Raw genomic sequence first — 22,563 nt, forward strand, 5'->3', positions numbered from 1 at the left:
AAATATCATCTCCGAGAACCAGTCGAGCTGGTCAATCCACTGCTACTAGTAGCAGATGTAGCACAATCTTCGCGTATCCTCACTAGAGCCTGTGTTAGCAGAGCGACTCCTTTTACCTATGTAACAAGTGGCTCGTTTGTAATGATTACGCCACCCTGAGGGAACGTGGAAGAAAACCCAAACAAAGGCACACAACTACAATTCACTTAGAACAGGCAAGAGGCATGGGTTTCCATACAAAAATTTTATTTGAATTTAAAAAGACTTGCCAAGAATTATTAAAAAAAACAAAACAGCAACCTATGCAATTGGTCAAATAAAACACAAGAAGAAATTAACAATAATCATAAGAGGACTGAGGCTTCCTGTATGAAGGGCAGGCTAGTACGATAGCACCAGCTGTACAAAAGTCGATACTGTCGATACCACACCATACTGAGTCGAATGATTAGACATTTTTTTAGGTCAGCCATTTTGTGTTGGCAATTTTGAATTAGATGTAAAATGCTGTATTCTACAAACACCTAGGTGTATTGTTACGAAAATGGGTGACACCATATCCTGAAGGTAGTCATAAAGTTTCAGGACAACCCCACCTTGTGGTCAAAGATTATAATGCAATATCAATAAATAAAAAGCTAATAGCTTTTGATTACATTTGCCTATTGTCATGCTACTGGTCTTGATAGAATCCTTGGGTAATGCCAAGAACAATGTTACCAATAATGCTATGGTCAGCCAAAATTACTGCCCACCGTTTTGAAATATCTAAATATCTAAGTTGGCTTACAACTTCTGACTAGCTTTGCCAAAAATCATGAGACTGGTCTTATTTGATTCAGTACTGTATACCGAGTCGACTGATACCCAGTATTACCATGTCGGCTATTTTTGGCTATAAAATACTGTATTTTTCGACTGCATTGGCATAACATTATGAAACTTGGTATGTGTCATTAGCACCATATTCTGAGGGAACCCTAAAAGTTTGGGGCCAGTGCCACCTAATGTTCAAACGATAACAAAACGTTCAATTATGCTTATAGTTTTTTGGCAACTTTTCCGGTGGCCATGAATTTTACCGCTACAGAAGTAGAGTCCTACAGAATCCAATGATTTACACTTTTCCACAGTGAGATTTATTCTGTTCACCATTTTTAATCATGTTAAAAACCTACTTTTTCAAACAGTTGCTAGAACATTCATCAAGAGCAAGTGGCAATCTAGGCCCATATTACCTGATTTCCTCAGTAAGGCGCACGCTATCCCAGCCCAGCTCACATCCTGCCTATAGAGAAGTCTCTGAGCCACTTGGAGTTTGAATGTCTTTACTCTGGACCCAACATCTACTAGGCCTTGTCCTCCTTCTTGTCTGGGTAGATACAGCACTGGTGCCTTTAGCCAATCTCTGTATTTGCCTCACGAGATCTTCTGGAGGCTGCAGGATCATTGTTCTATGCCAAAGGGAAGAGGCTATGAGGTTGTTAAATACCAGCACCCTTCCCCTGTATGACAACGGTATCAACTATTTCCAACGAGACAGTCGCGCACGTATTTTCTCCAGCAGGCCCTCCCAATTTTGTTGTCTATACTCATTTGTCCCCCAAAAACTCCCAGATATTTAAAACCTGCCCTTCCCCAATGTAGGCCACCGGGAAGTAATGGACTTTCAGTGACTCTTCCACATCACACAGTGTCACTTTTAAGCCAGTTATCTTTATATGATAATGCCTTTCCATAGCACTCAAGAGCGCATTTTACCTCTTCAACATCACCTTCACCTCTAATTAGGACCGTCATGTCATCCGCATATGCAGATAGTTTAATTGGTTGTTGGGAGATTGGAAAATTGACTTGTAGACCCATTAGATCTTTTCTAAGTTTATGTAGCAAAGGCTCAATGAATATACTATAGAGTTGACCCGAGAGGGGACAGCCTCCCCCTCTGGGCTTTCACAGCAGTACTCAGGCCACCAGCCATTTTTATCATGAAAGTAGCATCAGTAGCTGCGTTTACATGGACAACAATAATCCACTCTTAATCCGAATAAGACCATACTCTAATGAAGAAACTACCATGTAAACAGCAATTTTTACTTACCTTAATCTAATTAAGGTCATAATCGAAGTAAGCAATAATCGAATTAAGACAGGTGGAGTACTCCTGTTTTAGTCGCATTATGGACGTGTATTACAGACATGTACACACCTTAATCACATTATGAACGTCATGTGGGAGTTTTCACCGCATTTTGCGACAGGACACGATCACACACGGCAGTTTTACGTTTTACGGCGAACAAGAGAGTTCGGCTGCGTCCCAAATCGCATACTTTCCTACTACAGGCCTGTAGTGGGGAAAAATACATGCCTCTCGGCTACTATATAGACGGTAACTACGTGATTTGGGACACACCCACCGCTTCAAGCAGTTGTCTATTAGCACATACAGCATGACAAATAATTAACTGCACTTAAAGCGTTCGTAAAAAAATTAAATAAAAACACCCAAAACTGTATACGGTACCGTAACGAAGACGTACTGTATATTGATACGTGAAATTCTGGAGGGACGTCGGACGGCGTGGCGCGGTGACGTAATGACGCGGGCTGTTCATCTAATTATGTTCTATAACATGTAAAACGGGAACATGACAGGAGTATTCTAAAAGTGACCCATGTAAACACCTTCAGATTAAGATCATGTAAACACCTTAATCACATTATTATCTTATTCAGAGTAAGGTCAATAATTAGATTAATGCTGTCCATGTAAACGTAGTCAGCGTACAACAACCTTATCACGGAGATAAAATTGTCACCAAACCCAAAAGCTTTTAAGGTATTGAAAATAAATGTGTGTTCTACCCGAACAAAGGCTTTCTCTTGGTCTATTGACAAGAACCCCATTTAAATCGCACAATCATATAAGTCTCTTACTAAATGCAAGTTATCTGCAATGGGTCTATCTTTTACACAATAAGACTGATCTTTATGTATAATTGCATGCAGCACCTCATTTAGTCTGTTTGCCAAGCATTTGGAGATAATCTTGTAATCTGTGCACAAGACTGCCACAGGTCTCCAGTTCTTTACGAGTGTTAAATCCCACTTCTTAGGAAGCAGTGTCAGAACCGCACGCTGAACGCTCTTAGGAAGGATCTTTTTCAGTATTGCTTACTTGAAGAACTCTGAAGTAATCATGTGGAAGAACGGGTCAGAAAGCCTCGTAAAATCCGGCAGGCAGGCTGTCAACTCCAGGTGTATGGCCCACAGATAGTTCCAGTGCCACAGCTGTGATTTCTTTGTAAGTGAGTCCAGCTTCTAAGAAGTCTTTATGCCCCGGGGTTAAGCTTGGAAGGTTGTGGAACAGTTCCTTCCTACATAAGATATACCATTAAGAAACAAAAAGTATTTTTTACTTAAAAAACGTTTTTTTTTTTTTTTTTGTTTTGTTTTTTTTTAACTTGGAAATGTAAATAAATTAGAGTACAAGTATTCAATTTGAATATTTTCCACCCCTGGTGCATATTCAATTAATGTTGTTATAGCCTAATAGGCTGAAGAGGGCGCCAATACCACAAAATGGATGTAAAAGTATATAGAAAAAGAAGAGGAATTTTGGAGAACTTGGCAACCCGAAGACTTTCAAACAAATACTGGGCGGGAAAACTAGAGTGCACTATTACTAGCTTATTTATTTGGTCAGACCTACTACTGCTCTGTTTTTAGACAGATTAAGTTCGCTTATCTGCGCAGAAAATGAGTAAGACTGCTCAGTGAGTAAATCTTTTTCTGTTGAAGGTTAACGGGGTAGAAAAGCTGCCACTGCTGGGTGGTGTGAGGTGGAGAAGAAACATGAAGAGCAGTAAGAGTAAGACATGTAAAGCTCTCTCCTCAGAGCAGGAGTGTGGAGTTTGGCTGGACGCTGATGAACTAAGGGCGAAGAAACAGAGAGTACGTTTTAAATTTCCACACACTAACATTGATTTTACAGATCAGTATCACCCCACTGACATTCTTACTCTCTCACAAATCCTAATCTATCACACTGTCCTTTCCTTGTTGCTATAGTGATACCATCAAGGCTGTATGTATCTACCCTTTATTATGTATCTGTTACCTGGGGAAAAAGTTGTTTAAAAACAATAAATATTGATATATATCTACATTATGTGAATTATGTTCCTTGCGAAAAAAGAAACACAAAAAAAAATAGAAACCATCACTGAAATTCTAATGGTTTCCAGTACACATACCATTACAAACCATCAGCTAACCAATAAAACCAATACCACTACTGGTCCGTAATGGTATCCACTAGACATAACATGCCACCACTTGAAGGCAACAAATTACCAGTAAAGACCCACAGGGACCATTACAGTTTCCATCGAAACCAATACAATTGCCATTAAAACCATTACAAATTCTATGAGGGTGAAAAAACGCATACAAATGATGTAGGTTTGATGGTATTAGCTCAAGGAAAAGTACAGTTTGGTACCTTTTTATGTGTATATTTAGAGTATCTAAATACTATACATGTCTTATATTAACCTCGTGTGTAATATGTAGTGACCGCAAGTCATACAGTTAAAGGGATAGTTCACCCCAAAATGAAAATTCTGTCATCGGTTACTCCTCCTCATGTCGTTCCAAACCCATAAGACTTTCGTTCACCTTGAGAACACAAATCAAGACGTTTTTTAATGAAACCTGGGAGATTTCCGTCCCTCCATATACAGTCTGTGTAACTGAAACTTTCAAGCTCCGGAAAGTTCATAAAGGTGTCGTAAAAGTAATCCACGTGACTCCAGTGGTTTAATCCCAATTTTTATGAAGCGATACGAATGCCTTGTGTGCGCAGAAAAAAACTAAAATTAAGTTTTTAATTTTAAAAGCTGTGTTGCGAACCTGTGCACTAGTGTGAGAACATCAACAAAAAAATATCACGGACCTCCTGGCTGTGCTTCATGAATCAGCGGCGGTGTATATATATTTAATCACAGTATTTGCTGTGTACTCAATAATAAGTGCGCCTGGTGTAAAAATGCCGCACCTTCGGCGTGAAAATGTAAGCAATCTTTTGAAAAGGGTTTCTTTCTAACAGAAACTGGCACGACCGATATCTAAACTCCTGAATCCACTGGCTCGGTCCGGAGGCTACAGCATGGCAGTGGCTCTGAATTTTATGCAAACCAAGATGGAAATGCCTGTGACGAAACAGAGCACCATCTCCTCATTCTTTCTTCCACAGAGTAAAAAGAGAAAAGGTACTGTAAGACAGATTATTTTTTTTGTCTTCTACTCCCCTTCCTCAGTGGTGTATAAATTTGAGTAAAAATCCACAGGAATTTTGTGCATTCCATTTGGTCAGAGGTGTCTCGATCATTACAATCCTTTAAACAGTACATCAATTTCTCTTGTCCTTCCGTATGCTCCAGGTTAAAAAAGAAAGAAGCGGAAGCATCTATGTCCTTCATTGTTAAGAACCAACTTCTTACAAGAGCTTGTTCCACTCATTCTTTTAGAATCGAGCTGAGCAAGTTAGATCTTTGAGGTTTACAGAGTCCTTTTTATTGATACTTTGTTCTATGCCAATAATTTCTCTTTCAAGACATTCCAATGACTTTTTTTATACAGAACATAGAATATGATGAAATTGCTGACAGAAATGTCTTATTTGTACCTTCCCTGTTTCCCACCATTGAATGTAGTTTTCATAATAATTCTGCTTGCTCCTCCATGAGTCCCAAAAAAGCTTAAAAGTTTCATAAAAACTTCTATCTTCTAGTAATTTAACATTGAAATGCCAATGACAACTCTTATGCGTTTTTTTCGTAGGGTACACTCCAAGGTAACTAGTTTATGATCAGACATTGAAGTGGGGAAGATTTTTGACTTTAAGACTCTATTCCTCACATTGCGTGATACATATAATCTATCCAGCCATGCAGCAGAGATCTTCTCGTTACTGATCTTTACCCACGTACACTGACGTGTGATCAGGTTATGTTCTCTCCATACATCAGATAAGTCTAGATTTTTAATAACATTGGTTAAACACTTGCATGGGGTTTCACACTGTTTCTACACTGTGTAAAATCCAGAGTACAATTAAAACCTCCCACTAGGATGATAAAGTCTTCTGTATGTTGTTGTCTTATAAAGTCTCTAATTTGGTCAAGAGGTGTATTCTCTCATCTGTGAGGCTGAAACTACATGATCAAATCCTACCTGCTCTCCCATAACTACAAGTAAGTCATCTACCGTCACTCCAGGCTCTGGTACACACCTGCACCCATTTCGGAGTGTTAGTTTAGGTGGTGTTTTCCCAGGTATAGACGCCATCCCAGGGTCTAAACTCTCCCGGGCACACGATAGAAACTTTTGTACATGTTCTAATTTCAGTCGAGTAACGAAGGAAAAGAAAGGAAAAACACAAAGGAAAAATTAAGAAAATAACAGAAATAAACAACTGTTTTTTTTAAATCGCTCTCAGAAACACTCCGTACTCCGCACACACACTCCCAGCATGAAACACACACACACACACACACACACACACACACACACACAGAGTGAGAGAAAGAGAGAACCCTTGGAGGGAGAGAGAGAGAGAACCCTTGGAGGGAGAGAGAGAGAGAACCCTTGGAGGGAGCGAGAGACTTTTGACTTTTTACAATCCTTTATTTATCAAACGTCACACTATACACATTAAAGTCAAAGGTGACACAATAAATAAATAAATAAATAAATAAATAAATAAATATTTAAAGGAGCATTAAAAAGAAAAACCATGAATAAATAAAATAAATAAATAAGTCAGCGCAACAACGGATAGTCGTTAAGAACATTATCAGTCTAATGCTGGCGTAAAACAAAGTTCTCCCTCCACTACAGAACACAGAGCCTCCTCGCAGCACCACACCGCCTTGAACATCTCCACGTCTCCCGTACTACTGTAAACGTTCAAATCCATCAGAATCCGGGATTTGAGAAGTTCTGGAGAGAACTTTTATGGCATCGCAGTCTGTGTTCTGTGCCACTTTGTTTTTTCTGCTCGGGTATATCGCCATTTTTGATCAACTTGATCAGCTGACACTTGAATCTGGTTCTTCTAACATGCTTAAAACCAAAGATAAAAATCTGAAAAGTAAAATCCACATAAAATGACCTCAAGTCATTGTTTTAAAAACAGAAACAATGGCTGCAACCTGGAGCAATGAATAAACGCATGAAAAACAGTCTTTCTCTGTGAACAGAACGGACATTCCTGTGTGACCTCAGGGTTTAAAATGGAGATGAAAGAATTCACAGAAACAGTTCCATGTAAAATCCAGAGGTCAGAAAATGTTTTGGTTAACGGTGGTTAACGTTAAAATCATCGTTAACTCATCATTAAAACCCAGTACACTTCATCATGGGGTGTCCACCCTCCCATTCAGTTTTTTCTTATTTAAAACTTTCACGCAGGCTTTGTACAGAAGCTTACCGGACACTGTCTCAATGTTCATGTCACCTGTGAACTCCAGGAGGGGCCCCCACACCCATCTAGATCTGGAGCGATGCCCAGCTGGGGAAAAGGTTCTTCCTCTGTAGGCCCAGTCTCGCTTGTTTTGTTGAGCACGCTCCTCTGACGTTAGGGTGGACCTCCAGAGATGTAGGAGCTTATTCACAACGCGTAGGGACCATAGTACCAGGTGTGCTGCTAAGTCCTCAGCCCGTGACAGGTCTGTCCCTGTGATGTTCACCAGCTGCCGGAGTGTCACAATCCCTGAGGAGACCAGAACCCTAGATAATGAAGGAGTGGTCACACCAGAGATGTTAAATTGCCCACCATGAACCAGGGGTAACTCCAGCAGCCAGTGTGGTGTTCTGCACCCCTTGATTTGTTTTTTAAAAAGGTTCCATATTTTAAAAAGCCCACGATAAAAAAAACTGGTAATCCAGCAAAGTCTAGTGTTCTTGTGTCCATTAAAAACAAAGTTCTGTCCAACCCCAGTCCACCTACTCTCTATAACAGCCTATAGGCTGCTGCTCTCCGTACCAAACTCCTGGGTCCAGTGAGGAGTCTCTGGATGAACTGGAGTCTAAACGTTGCAGTTCTGCTGCCTACGTGGACCAGCCCCTGCGACCCCCCTTCTTGGGCAGGTGAAGGACACTTTGAGGGATCCAGTGTAGTCTGTCCCAGAAGTCGTCCACTAGCAGGGCCTGGATGTTCGAGAGCAGGTTTGGTGGCGGATCCACACATGCCAGCTTGTGCCACAGGGTTGATGCTGCCAGGTTGTTGATGATCAGCATTCGTCTCCTGTAAGACATTTTTGGGACCAGCCACTTCCACCTGCTCAGTCTGCCCTTCACCTTCTCAAAGACACCTTCCCAATTTTTAGTTAAAATCTCAGTGCTGCCCACATAAACACCCAAGTACTTAAAACCACCCTTTTTCCACACCAAACCAGCTGGTAATGTGGGCTGCCCACCACCCCACTCTCCAACTAAAATGGCTTCACTTTTGGCCCAGTTGACCTTGGCAGATGATAAACTCTCAAAATCTTTTAAAACATCAGTTAAAATATTCACATCAGTCTGTGCTCCCAGCATTACGACTCGGTCATCTGCATATGCTGAGAGACACAGAGAAGCGCTGGAGTGAGATATATTAAAACCAGAAAGTTGATCTCTCAGTTTACATAAAAGAGGTTCAAACGCTAGGGTGTACAGCATGCCTGACAGAGAACAGCCTTGTCTAATACCTCTGTAGACTCTAAAAGGGGCACACAAACCATCATTAACCTTCAGTACACTCGCAATTTCACTCTACAAAGTCTTGATCATGGCTATGAAACCTGGGTTGAAACCAAAGGTTTCCAGCACCTTCCACAAGTATTCATGTTCAACCCGGTCAAAAGCCTTTTCCTGGTCTTGAAAAATAAGGCCAGTCTTTAATCCCAATAGCCTGGAGACGTCCAAAATTTCACAAATTAAATGTATATTATCAAGTATAGACCTGCCGGGTACACAGTACGTCTGGTCAAGGTGAGTGATTTGCTCCATTACCTTAGTCAGTCTTGAAGCTAGCGCTTTTGAGAGCAGTTTGTAGTCAGTGCACAACAGTGAGACCGGGCGCCAGTTCTTCAAATGCGTCAGGTCTCCCTTTTTCGGCAGTAGGGTCAGGACGGCTCTCCTGCAGCTCAATGGGAGTTCATCTCCCTTCACACTGCCTAGCAACACTTCTACCACATCCTGCCCTATAACTGTCCAGAAGGCTTTGTAGAACTCTACAGGGAGACCGTCTATGCCTGCGCCCTTCCATTCTCCATCCCTTGGAGAGCTTCATAGAGCTCTGCTAGAGTTAGCTCTATGTCCAGATCGCTGGCCACATGCTCTGAGAGTTTTGGCAGGTCTTTAAGGAAGCTCTCTTCCACTGTCTGTGCCCCTGACTGCTCACTGCTGTACAGCTTCGAGTAGAAGCTAACTGTCTGCTTGTGAATTTCAGCGGGATCTGACAGAAGATCTCCTGATTCTGTTCGCACAGCATGTACGAATCTTTTCTGTCCATTCTTCTGCTCTAGACCAAAAAAGAACTTAGAAGGAGCATCCATCTCATTCAAGCTTTTAAAGCGTGAGCGGACCAGCGCCCCCTGTGCTGTGATGCCCAACAGGTCATTCATTATAGCTTTTTTACTTTTGAGGGGTTCAACCTGCCCTCGATCTCCTGTGGTCTCCAAACACTGGAGTTCCACTATTCCAGTCTCCAGGGCTCTCAGAGATCTGACAATGTCTCTTGTGACATTAAGAGTGTACTGTTGACAAAATGCTTTAATTTGAGCTTTGGCCACATCCCACCCTGTTGTATAGAACTAAAAGCCATCTTTTCATATTTAAAAACATTCCAGAAATAAATAAAAGATTCTCTAAAATTAGTATCCTCTAAAAGTGCAGTATTAAAATGCCAGTAAGCACTTTTTGGTTTTACATTTTCTTTACTGACGATACACTGCACCATGCTGTGATCAGAGAGGCCTACTGGAACAATAAAACATTTAGTAAAAAGTGTCAGCTGATGTTTAAAACCATAAAAGCGATCTAGTCTTGCCAGGGAGAGTGTGTTGTGTATGGAGTGGGCCCACGTGTACTGCCTCTGGTTTCTATTTAAATTTCTCCAAATATCAATCAGTTCGTGAGCCTCCATCGTCTCCCACAGGCGCTTACGGGAGGCCACATGAGGTTCTGTGTGGTTCCTGTCCAAGTTATCTGTTGTGCAGTTAAAATCCCCACCCAGAATTAAAGTATCGGCAGTGTTGCAGTCAGCAATGACCTTGTCTAGTTTATTTAAGAAAACCATTCTCTCCACTGCACTGGTGGGAGCGTACACACAAATAAAAACAAAGCTCTCATTCTCATAGATAGCTCTTACTTTTAAAAGCCTCCCATTTAAAACCTCAACTACTGTATAAGAACTGGGAGTAAAATTGCAAGCAAACAGTAGGGCAACCCCACCACTAACTGATGTATTGTGACTTAAAATTGCCAGCGCACCCCACTCCTTCATCCAGATAGTAGCACTGTTGACATTACTATGTGTTTCCTGCAACATCGCTACATCAATACGCTTCTGCTTTAGTAACTCATAGTTTTACACGTTTTTCGTGTTCTCTTGCCCCGTTAACGTTTACACTTGCAATACGAATCCCAGTCATAAGAACAAGGTGTAGATAAAACAAGCAGATGATAAAACCCATTCTAATATAAAACACACCAAACACTCTACTGGTCATCATCAGGAGTTTCTCTGCTGACTTTAGTCATGAATTTCTTCAGACGATAGATCTCAGTGTCAGTAAAAGCTCCTTCCCTTCTAAAATGTTTGACATCATGGATAAACTGCTTCAGATCTGTGAAGTGCTCTTCTACTACAACGTCCTTTTGCCATTTGGTATTCCGTAAGAACTCCTTAATGCTCTCGGCACGGTATACGGCTTCTCGCTTTTCTGTAGATACAAAAATGCTGGAGCCATAGCCTTCTACACTGAATTTAAACACTAGGTTCAGTTCCTCTACACCATCTTTCAGAATCATAAAAACATTCTTCTAAAAGACACCAAGTGCTTAACTAGTGGGGACTTACAGCCAAGGGGGATTTTCTTTATGGGGAGACCAACCGCCCGGATCTAGACAGTTCTTTGGATATGATCTCATCGGAGATGAAGGGAGGGACGTTAGACAGTGTAACCTTTTTGGATGGGGAACGTAGGGAAGAGACCATCGTAAGCTCATTATTGAGTACAGTTCCTTTCTGCACTATCTTGTTTGCTCAATCAACGTCATTCACAAAGACTACAACTGCACTGTTCATGCGGGAGGCAGAGACAATGTTCTCATGTCCCACCACTTCTCCTCCCGCTAACACACACTCCTCCACACTCGCCCTGCACGCCACCCTCACACCGTGCCGGCGACTCAAACTCTCACACAGCCGCGTGTTCGGAGCCGCCATGCTCCTCCACTGCGACACACACGCACGCACGCACTTACTCGCTTTCACACACACACACACACACACACACACTTACTCGCTTTCACACTCGTTCACACACACACGCACTTACTCGCTTTCACACTCGTTCACACACACACACACACACGCACGCACACACTCGCTTTCACACTCGTTCACACACACATACTTGTGCAAGTCTATATTGGGGACTACATGCTGGATCCTCCAATGCGGGGACCCGTATTTCTAAAAGGTTTAGGAGCAAACCAAAGACAGATTCGTGTTTCTGTTGAAGCTGTAAAACCGTCTGTCACTTCAAATTAAAGAAAAAATGTCAATAAAGCAATGTGACATTTTTCCACATTCTGGGGACAATTTCTGGTAGACCAAACGTTTGAGGACGAGCAGACACACACACACTATTATTCTGGTATTTCTAAATTGTAGGTACTTGTGAACAATCTGGGGACGCAATTTACAAACAATTGGGAAGGTGCTATAATGCATATTTCCAAGATAATTGATTAAGTCACATGAATAACAACATGCCTTTTATTTTAATCTGAAACATTTTGCCATTTGCAATGCAGTATTTTCACACAGATAGTATTTTCACACAGATAGTATTTTCACACAGACAGTATTTTCACACAGATAGTATTTTCACACAGATAGTATTTTCACACAGATAGTATTTTCACACAGATAGTATTTTCAGGCAGTTACTAATTAACACTCAAATATTTCTCACGAATGAAATGTAAAAAAGTAGAAAAAATAAAATTGTACAATACAAAATTCCAGCCATAAACTTAACAATAATAATAATAATAATAATAACAATAATAATAATAATAATAATAATAATAATAATAATAATAATAAAGTAAAACTACCAATGATCTGTGCAAATAAAACCAAATGAAACCATGCAGACTTTTTCTGGGTTACATTTTCCTTTTAAGAGCAGTGATTCGATTTTTTACAAAGAACTTACCGGACAACCGATCCCTGCCTTTCAGTGCAACAGCTCAGCTTTAATACAGGCCTCACCATGTTTTTTTCCTGGCACTGTGCAAGTTTTGATGAACCTGTACAGATGTTTTTCAGCTGCTTTCACTTCACTGGTCTCCCATTTCTTTTTCTTTACCACCTTAACACCTGAACAAATGCAAGACAAAGTTCGTCAAAACATATAATGTCTTTCAATTTCATGAAAACAATCATGTTTGTTTATCAGACAATACCTTTGGGAACAGATGTGGTACTGGTTGATTATCAAATTAATTCATACTTATTTCTAGCTACATAGTTACATCCAACATAGATGCCCCTTACACATGATCTTAGGGCTTCCCAAACTAAACCATGTAAACCAATTAACCCCACATGGGGTCATGACCCCTAATTTGGGAACCCCTGAGATAATGTGAAAAGGGCACTGTGTGGCCAAAAGTATGTGGACACTTGACCAACACACCCTGATGTGAGGGTAATTGGTTGTTCAGTTCAGTTCAATTCAATTTTATTTGTATAGCGCTTTTTAGAATGGACATTGTCTCAAAGCAGCTTTACAGAAACATAAGCCACGGGATACGGATTTTAAATGTGTGAATTTATCCGAATTGAGCGAGCCGGTGGCGAGGAAAAACTCCCTAAGAAATGTTGTTGTCTGCGTTGTGTGTTTACTTTTAACCAAATAAAAAGGCAGAAGGCAATTGGGCCGACTCTTCATTTACTCTGACAAAGAGATAATACAGTCTCATACAGTGTGTGCATTCTCCCTCAACATTTCTGTGAAATAAATTTCAAGTTCACTGCAGTTAACACGTGCTTCAAGTTCAGCGGGGAGACCCCAATTGATTTCTAGTCCTTCCCTTAACCACTCATCCACAGCTACTGAAAATACCTGTCTCTGCGTGGGCCAATGTCTAAACCTGCTTCACTGTGCGTCTGTTCAGAATTGTCTACAATGACTAGTTTTCACCCATCATCTGGCAAACAGAAATTCAGACCTACTCTTCAGCATTCGAACCTCTGCTGGGAAACCTGAAAGGATTTTTTTTCCATTTCTGAACATGTTTCACTGGGAGTCAGTTCAGAAGTTCTAGGCTTCTGTTGGGACCATGACCCTGATGAGGTTACCTGGGCTGACCTGTGAACAACTTCTTTTGCATATTCGGTGTAGAAAGCCATTAGCCCTCCCACTGCCCACTCTTGATCCAAAACAATAGGCACATGCACTCTTAGATGTCTATTTAAGTGTCCATATCAACGGAGCACATGAAAGAGTTTGTGGTTGATGTACACTCAAGACTTAACAGAATCACCTCAAATGACCGAAGTGGTTCGTCACATAAATCACCGTATTTATATTTAATGTACATCATGAAATACATACTACTTAGATATTTTTGTAGGGGAACTTGTGCTGAAGACTAAAAAGTCATGTGACTTTGAAAATAGTGCTTACATTTGTTCAAATTGACAACAATATCAGAGCGTGCCAAAATCATCAGTGTCTGAAAATACCTGGGGTCCCCCAGAGTAAACTGAGACAGAATCCTTTCCTCCAAAGATCAGAGCACTGTGCACGGTGATGTATTTACCTCTGTTTCAGGTCTGCGTGTGTATTTATTGTGCTTGTAAACAGGTGGGTATAAGGGCAAAAAACACGTCTGTAGTGTCAGGATGGCCGAGCGGTCTAAGGCTCCACACTCAAGGTTTAGACCTTTTCCCTGGTAAAAGGAGGATTCTGGTCTCTAAATGGAAGCGTGAGTTCAAATCCCTCTTCTGACATTAATTTTTTAAATGAAAACACCATTAAGATAATGGCTTTTAATTCTTATGAATAGGTTGTCAGATATGGAGCGGGTGGAATTCTGGCCCACTCTCCTTTGCAAAAGTGCTTTGGTTCAGACACATTGGAGGGTTTTGGAGCATGAACTGCCTGTTTAAGGTCCTGCCTCAGCATCTCAGTTGGTTCAAGTCAGGACTTTGACTAGACCACTCCAAAACTTTAATCTCAGAGGTGGACTTACTCCTGTGCTTTGGATCATTGTCTTGCTGCATCATCCAGTTCTGCTTGTACTTCAACTTAGGGATTGAAGACTGGAGATTCTCCTTTAGGATTTTCTGATCGAGAGCAGAATTCATGTTTTCCTTGACTATTGCCGAGGCCCTGAAGCAGCAGAGCATCCCCACAAGTGCCACCTCCATGCTTGACTGTAGGTATGATGTTCTTTTTGTGGAATTCTGTGTTTGGTTTACGCCAGATGTAACGGGACTCCTGTTGTTTAAAGAAACATACCCGGATTAGGAAATGCTTCACAGTTTGTCAAATTTCAGTCGTAGTCGGCAGGATTTTAACCTGTGTGGGGAGACCCTAATGGATTTCTAGTGCATCGCCAAGTCCATAGGGAACATTCTGTGAAATGTTCAACCCTGGAGGTGTGAGGTGAACGTGCTATCAAAAGTCTTGCATATGTTAGTAGTTTTGTTTTGTGTCATAAAGATGGTTTTAAGATATTGTCGAATCTCAATAAGAAAAACATCAAACATAGACTACATGTATAGACTACAAACAAAACTTCTTTCCAGTGTAAACAGAAATAAACTTCAATATATTGTTATTAATTTGAACAGACTTTTCCATACGAGCTCAGAACCTAAATAAATGCTCTCTGGCTGTTTACACAGTTAACATTCTGTATTAATATCTCTTCTAAATTTCTTCATATAAACGTTGACTGGGTCGACACGATGAATTATCAGAAGTGATCTTTATCTGCTGTTTCTGCTGTCAGTGTTGAGTGGAACAGGTCATACCTGTCTCTCTAAAACTCCTCCCATTAAGGAAGTACAGAGTCTGAGACGACTGCAGTCCTTTTGCAGTGTTCTGCTCTGGTGAGTTTAGTTTTATTCTCGGTTTATGGAGAATTCTGAGTCTCATTTTCAGCTCTGTGAAAGGAAGTGATTACTAACTGGACCTGCAAAGTCGTATATTAACTTTAAACAAACCTGAAATCAGGGTGTGATTACTTTTGATCAAAGTGAAAGTGAATCTGAACATTGGGACCGGAGAGAACAACAGCAGCAGCAGAATAAAATGGCTTCTAAGTTTTCAGAGGAGGAGTTCTCTTGTCCTGTGTGCTGTGAAATCTTCACGGATCCTGTTCTCCTGCGCTGCAGTCACAGTGTGTGTAAAGTGTGTTTGCAGAAGTTCTGGGAGACCAAAGGATCCAGAGAATGTCCTGTTTGTAGGAGGAAGTCGTCTATGGAGGAGCCTCCCAGAAATCTGGCCTTAAAGAACCTGTGTGAGACTTTCTTACAGGAGAGAAGTCAGAGATCTTCATCAGCGTCTGAAACAGTCTGCAGTCTGCACAGTGAGAAACTCAAACTCTTCTGTCTGGATGATCAACAGCCGGTGTGTGTGGTGTGTCGGGATTCAAAAATACACACCAACCATAAATTCTGCCCCATTGATGAGGCATTAACAGACTGTAAGGTAAATAAAACGTTCCTGTAAAAGGTACATGTAAAAAAGAGTTTATTCTACATATCAATATCTACAGGTTCAATATAAACACAGTGTAATAATTCAATAATAAATGATAATTGCCTTGTGATAAATTTAGTAAATAATAACAAATGTGAGTCTGCTATTCCATCATCTTCAGATTTTCAGCATCTGAAGTGTCTCCTGTATAAACAGGAGCAGATCTTCCATGTTAGACTAAAGCAGTGTACACCAATAAACCCACATCCTATAAGTCTACACTTTTCATTGTTTCTTCTGTACTTGGTGCATTTGAAAAGCTCTAATGAGTGCTTGTAAGAGAGAATACAGCTATTACTAAACACAGAGTCTCCATGCAGTGTGTTGATTTGTTTCAGGAGGAGCTGAAAACTGCTCTGAAGCCCCTACAGGAGAAACTGAAGATCTTTAAAGACTGTAAACTGAACTGGAGTCAGACTGCAGAACATATAAAGGTTAGAATCAATAAGATGGTTTGATATTAGAATGATATTTTGCATCACTGCAGAATCAGTTCCATTTCATTTGATTTCCTCTTCACTGCAGATTCAGGCCCAACGCACAGAGCGGCAGATTAAGGAGGAGTTTGAGAAGCTTCACCAGGTTCTACGAGATGAAGAGGCAGCCAGGATAGCTGCACTGAGAGAGGAAGAGGAGCAGAAGAGTCAGACGATGAAGGAGAAGATTGAGAAGCTGAGCAGAGACATATCATCTCTTTCAGACACAATCAGAGGCGTAGAAGAGGAGATGAGAGCCGAAGACGTCTCGTTCTTACAAGTGAGGATCATTTAGTCAGTGTTTATACTGTGAGAAAGTAAAACTTCTTTCCATCATCAGAAACGTCACATTTCAGTGGTGTAAAAATGTCAATCAGATCCACTGATGTTTGCTTTGTTGTTTTACAGAACTACGAGGCCACAGTGAGAAGGTGAGTGATGTGCTTCCTGTCTCTCTCGTTCTCTGTGTTTCTGACTCCAAACCCACAGCAGCACTGACTCCTGAATGTTTTTGCAGAGCTCAGTGCACTCTGCAGCATCCAGAGGAGCTTTCAGGAACACTGATCCATGTGGCAAAACATCTGGACAACCTGAAGTTCAGAGTCTGGGAGAAGATGCAGGACGCGGTCCAATACAGTAAGAATCTTCCTTCCTTCCTTTCTTTATTTATTTCTGTTTCTCTGCCTTTGTTAATTACATTAAAGTGGTCTTTATAGTGATGTTTCTTTTGTGTAATGTTTTGCAATTGTTGTTATTATTATTATTATTATTATTATTATTCTTACACACATATGTGGTCACCTTTTGAACTGATGTAATGTAATATAAGGGAACTTTTATTTTGAAAGGCTTCTGATGCGTCAGACTGTTCAGTGGTTGAAGCGCGAGTGTAAAAATGGATTACAAAAGTTTTAGATTTACAATTCTTATAAAGATTGTTTACATTTGTAATTTAAATACACCCGGTTATATATGTTTATTCATTAATATTGTAATCACAGTTATCATCTCTTTGGATTAGGCTAATGTTAGCTAGTTCCATTCTAACGTAATGCTTAAGTTATCTTAGCTCCAATATGTGTGTGTGTGTGTGTGTGTGTGTGTGTGTGTGTGTGTGTGTGTGTGTGTGTGTGTGTGTGTGTGTGTGTGTGTGTGTGTGTGTGTGTGTGTGTTTTCAGCACCTGTAACTCTGGACCCCAACACTGCTCACCCTCTCCTCATTGTATCTGATGATCTGACCAGTGTGAGACTCAGTGGTGAGAAACAGAAGCTTCCTGATAATCCAGAGAGATTTGATGATCGTTGGTGTATCCTGGGCTCTGAGGTCTTTAACTCAGGGACACACTGCTGGGACGTTGAAGTAGGAGACTGTACATGGTGGTTAGTGGGTGTGATGACAGAATCTGCTCAGAGGAAGGGAAATATATTCTCCAGAAGTGGAATCTGGTATGTGTGGTATTTTGGTGGTAAATATAGAACACGTTCTACAACACAGCCAGTCACTCTCCTCTCAGTAACACAGAATCTCCAGAGGATCAGAGTGCAGCTGGACTGGAACAGAGGAAAGCTGTCGTTCTCTGACCCTCTCACTAACACACACATACACACTTTCACACACACATTTACTGATAAATTACTGCCATTTATAAATGTTGGTTGTAATAAATCTCCTGTAAAGCTCCTCCCACTTCAGTGCTCTGTAAGAGTGAATCAGATCAGTTAGAGCTGATATTGTTTTATTCCAATTCATTAATGAAATATTGCTGATGAAAAGATTCATGTTCTCTGTGAAAGTCTGTTTTTACTGAACACTTCATTGTGGAATTTATTTTGAAGTGTTATATTATTATTTCGACTCACCTTAACAATTACATCAAAATAATGTGAAAACTCAAAATAATAAGATAATATCTGGAATATTAATATATCTTGAAATTCCAAGTTATTAAATGAAATTTTTAAAGTGAAAATAACGACCTACTGTGTTGAAATAATGAATTATTAAATAAAAATAATGTGATAAAGTTCAAATAAGTCCATAGTACATTTTCCCCACAATGTTCAGTTCAGGGCTTCCAGAAACAAATAAACCACAGAATGATGTGTAAATGTAGATCTCTATGAGTTAGATTATTACATTTTATTCCTGAATTAAATCACTGTAAATAAACTGAGGCTTTGAAGACTGGTGTCTTTACTGTATTTGTATTGTTAGCGCTATGCTGTTAATCCTGGGTGAAATGTTTAGCTGGATGTGTGTGTTGTGTGAAACTGTGCAGTGGAGGAGAATTCAAATCGAGCTCTAAGTTTCCCTCCACCAGCAGTTTGTGCTTGTGTAAAGATCAGATGGATCTGTACGTTAATCCTGCATCAGGTGCTGATTCACAATTTAAAATGCGATTCAGAATGAAATGAAATCACTTTGTTCACAGTGAGAATGTGGGGCGGATGTGGAAGAGAGAGTGGTGGGGAGAGAGTCAGACATTAAAGGGGCTAAAAACAACAATTTTATAATAATACCGTTCTCTAGAGTCATTTAACCACACGTTCTGTTCAAGTGTCATGTTATTCATCCATATTTCCACAGAGATCATCCAAGAATTAAATCATCTCCAACCCTCAAAAACACAAATGACATCCTGAGGAGATCCACAACTCCTCTTAATGTGTGTATTTATCAGCATTTATCTGAAAGCTACATTCTGAACTACTACTACACTCAGCACAGAACCTCACATATAAATAAGTTCCCTCTCATTTAAACTTCTCCAGTGTTGAGTGTCTTCATCTTTAATTTACTGCATACGTACAAAATACATTTTAGAATCCTAACTTCATTCATTTAATATTCACACATGGGGGTTTTTAGAGGGAATAAAATCCTGTCAGAAGTGGGATTCGAACCCACGCCTCCATTTAGAGACCAGAATCCTCCTTTAACCAGGGAGAAGGTCTGAACCTTGAGTCTGGCGCCTTAGACCGCTCGGCCATCCTGACACTACAGCTGTGTGTTCCCTCCCTTTTTTCCACCTGTTTACAAACACACTCATTAGACTTGCTGACCTGAAACAGAGTGAATACATCACAGTGCACAATACTCTGACCTTTGGAGAAAAGGATTCTGTCCCAGTTTTTAATAAGATCTTCAATAACTACCATGTCAGCTTTTTAAATGTTTAGAGAAGAGGGTTATCACTGCTTGTGTTTTTACATTTTTTTAAACCATTTCCATGGGGTGTACTTGTTTTTTCACGTGATTATAGATAGATAGATAGATCACTTTATTAATCCCAGAGGGAAATCCACATATTACAGCAGCACAGAGAGGTAGAAGTATACTAAAGTAATTTAACATTATAAATGAAGCAAATAAGAATAAATATACGTGTGCATCGACGCGCTCGCTTCGTCGGTCATCATCTTCCAGGACTGAGCCGTTATAAAAGTGAGGGTTGTTGCGTTCGCATTCAGACACTGCAGCGTAGGGCGAGAACCGCGACCTCAATATACGAGATATAAACTAATTATTAAAACTACATACATTCATTACTATTTAACAATAACGCAGGAGCGCCACCGAGTGTAGAGAAGTAAAGGTACATTTCTGTAATTAAAAATGAACTTGAGTAAGAGTATAAGTACGGCCAGTTAAACCTACTCTTAAGATCACATTGTTTTTGTATATAGAGTGTTACTTCCCACCTCTGGAAATACTGCAGCTGGAAAATATAATCCTTTCTTTTCTCTTTTTGTTTGTCCGGAACATCCAGAGCACATCACATTCATGCAGCACTACAGCTCTGTCCTTTGGGTCAGAGAGAGAGACAGTTTGTATATATTGTAACCTTAGTTTTGACAGGTATAGGTCAAAGGTCAAAAAGATACACATTGTAACTCTCTATATCTAGATCAAAGGTCATGATCATAAACATATTTATAGTTATGTTAAATCTGGATCACATCCATTCGTGACACAAACGTTACCATACATGGTACGGCCATGTGTATTCCACATCCAAACAAAAATATGACACACACACACACACACACACACACACACACACACACACACACACACACACACACACACACACACACACAGCCGCACAAACACGCACGTACAGACAAACGCATGCATACGAACCTGTTTATAAAAGTCGAGCGTCCCTCTAGGTTTTATAATACTCTGTACTTAGAACAACGCGTGCGAGCTTACAACATGGCTGATGTTTGTCCTAACGCGCCGAAAGAAGCTCACCCTTTTTTGGGAAGAATAGAAAAAATGTTAGAACATGAAGAAAGTCTATCCTCAGAGCATACCAAGACAGTATTGCATATTTTCACATGACCTTATACGCACATGAGTATCGAAAAGTATACTTATGTTGAAATACCTCCACTTTCCGCTCTTACGGACAACGGGCCCCTGGAGTTCTACGTGGCCAGAAACGGGGAGGATTACCTCGACTTTCCGGTATTTCGGGCAGAGACAGGGTCAGTTGAGCGGTTTCCTGCTCTCCTACTTTAACCAAGTTTAATCATTTTGCAGCACCGACGCGTAGAGTTCCGCCTTATCGTATCCGTTCAGATCAGTCCTCGATAAAATACCTCGTATCGCATCGTCCAAGTTGTCTTCCACAGTCTCTCTCATGGTTTCCTCCTCTGCGGCGATGTTTAAGTTTATCGATCTGATGTTGAGGGAGTAAATACATTTTCTCCGCGGTCTCCATGTTCATTGTTGCGGGATGCGATGAAGCTGCGTATGAAAGGAATGGCTGCACTGAGCGAAGGCAGAAGAAATCCTCCGGATTGATTAAAAACTTTCCTTTTTCTTTCTACCGACACTCTTTCATCCGCAAATAGTTTGAGCCACTTGTTTTGTTTTTTTAAAACCCGGTACTGCAGGGGTCAGGAATCTTTTCGGCTGAGAGAGCCATGAACGCCACATATTTCAAAATGTAATTAAGGATGAGATCTGTGGGCATCTCGTAATATACCCTTTCTCCTTCGGGGTGGAGACCGGTGTGATGAATTCAGCAGCGGGAGGGTTTTTTCAATCGCTCTGACATTTGTTGTCGATACTTTAAAGTTTTTTCTTCTTCTTCGGAACATACGCGACCAGTTTCTCCCCCGGAAACACCCCTGACCGGAGACGGAGTTCTTCTGGCGTTTGTGCTTTCAGGTCAACAAATAAATACCCGTAAGGTCTAGAGACGGCGTCGGGAAAGCGTTCTAAAGAATACTTGCTGTTAGCCGGATACATCTGATGAGCCAGTTTGCTGATGGGTAATTTATCTCTAGGGTTTTTAAAAAGAACCATGTGGTTGGTGTTCAGGTTGATTGTTCTCCTGGTCTTGCCTTGAAAAAGCAAGTTTTGAAAGCCTCTCGAAACAGTAACGTGAGCTACACAGTCTCTGACACTCTGGACATTTAGGAACATTCTTAGGGTGTTTGTAACAATCGGGGTCGTGACAAACGCTGCAGCTGTAAGCGCAGTTATGTTTCCATAAAATGTCAAACCCCGAATGGCAGAAATGACGAACGTGACTCGTTCCTAAAAGTCCGGTGACACTTTTAACCCCATGATAGTGGTTGTCGTGTAAAAACAAGTAACTAGTTTTGTCGTGGGGAGTCTTGCTAGTTTGAAAGAAAGCGTATCCGGCTTTGCTAGCAGGACAGTGTACGATTACGATTTTACAATTCAAACGTCTCTCAAATCTCGATACGTCAGCGAAGCTGCCCGCGGTGTTTACGGATGATCCCACGTCGTGTTGTAATCGTCTAGCGATTTGTTCGGTTTCAAAATCGTTTTTTTCACGGTTCAAAAGTTGGCTGACGCACAAGGCGAAGCACACGTCGTCTCTGCTGCGAAAAATGTATAGATGCTGCATTTTCTTCCGCAGGGTTTCTGATTTGAATATATGGCCTATTTTCCTTCTAATTCCAGCGGCCCGCGGTGGTCGGACGATCTGGACGACTGTTTCAAGGGGATTATGGGTAAAAATTTCACGTTTACTCTGAAC

General features: G+C 40.7%; 1 protein-coding gene and 1 non-coding gene across 2 annotated transcripts; one reads left to right on the top strand and one right to left on the bottom strand.

The window, feature by feature from the left end:
* Positions 1-14,864: 14,864 nt before the first annotated feature.
* Positions 14,865-18,726, top strand: LOC108266899 (E3 ubiquitin-protein ligase TRIM35). Its single transcript, XM_053675141.1, has 6 exons — positions 14,865-16,013; positions 16,403-16,498; positions 16,590-16,820; positions 16,949-16,971; positions 17,058-17,176; positions 17,719-18,726. The coding sequence occupies exons 1-6, from the start codon at positions 15,615-15,617 to the stop codon at positions 18,261-18,263; spliced, it is 1,413 nt and encodes a 470-aa protein (XP_053531116.1). The 5' UTR covers positions 14,865-15,614; the 3' UTR covers positions 18,264-18,726.
* A 697-nt stretch (positions 18,727-19,423) lies between these two features.
* Positions 19,424-19,537, bottom strand: trnal-caa (transfer RNA leucine (anticodon CAA)). Its single transcript has 2 exons — positions 19,500-19,537; positions 19,424-19,469 (listed from the first exon to the last, which is right to left on the bottom strand). It is a non-coding gene; the product is annotated as a tRNA-Leu (tRNA).
* Between the last annotated feature and the right edge of the window lie 3,026 nt (positions 19,538-22,563).

Source organism: Ictalurus punctatus, chromosome 24 (assembly GCF_001660625.3).
Source record: "Ictalurus punctatus breed USDA103 chromosome 24, Coco_2.0, whole genome shotgun sequence".
Lineage (NCBI taxonomy): Eukaryota > Metazoa > Chordata > Actinopteri > Siluriformes > Ictaluridae > Ictalurus > Ictalurus punctatus.

Coding starts and splice junctions, on each gene's coding strand:
- LOC108266899 (XM_053675141.1), top strand. CDS start 15,615: ATGGCTTCTAAGTTTTCAGAGGAGGAGTTCTCTTGTCCTGTGTGCTGT. Junction 16,014..16,402: donor AGGCATTAACAGACTGTAAG/GTAAATAAAACG, acceptor GATTTGTTTCAG/GAGGAGCTGAAAACTGCTCT. Junction 16,972..17,057: donor TACGAGGCCACAGTGAGAAG/GTGAGTGATGTG, acceptor ATGTTTTTGCAG/AGCTCAGTGCACTCTGCAGC.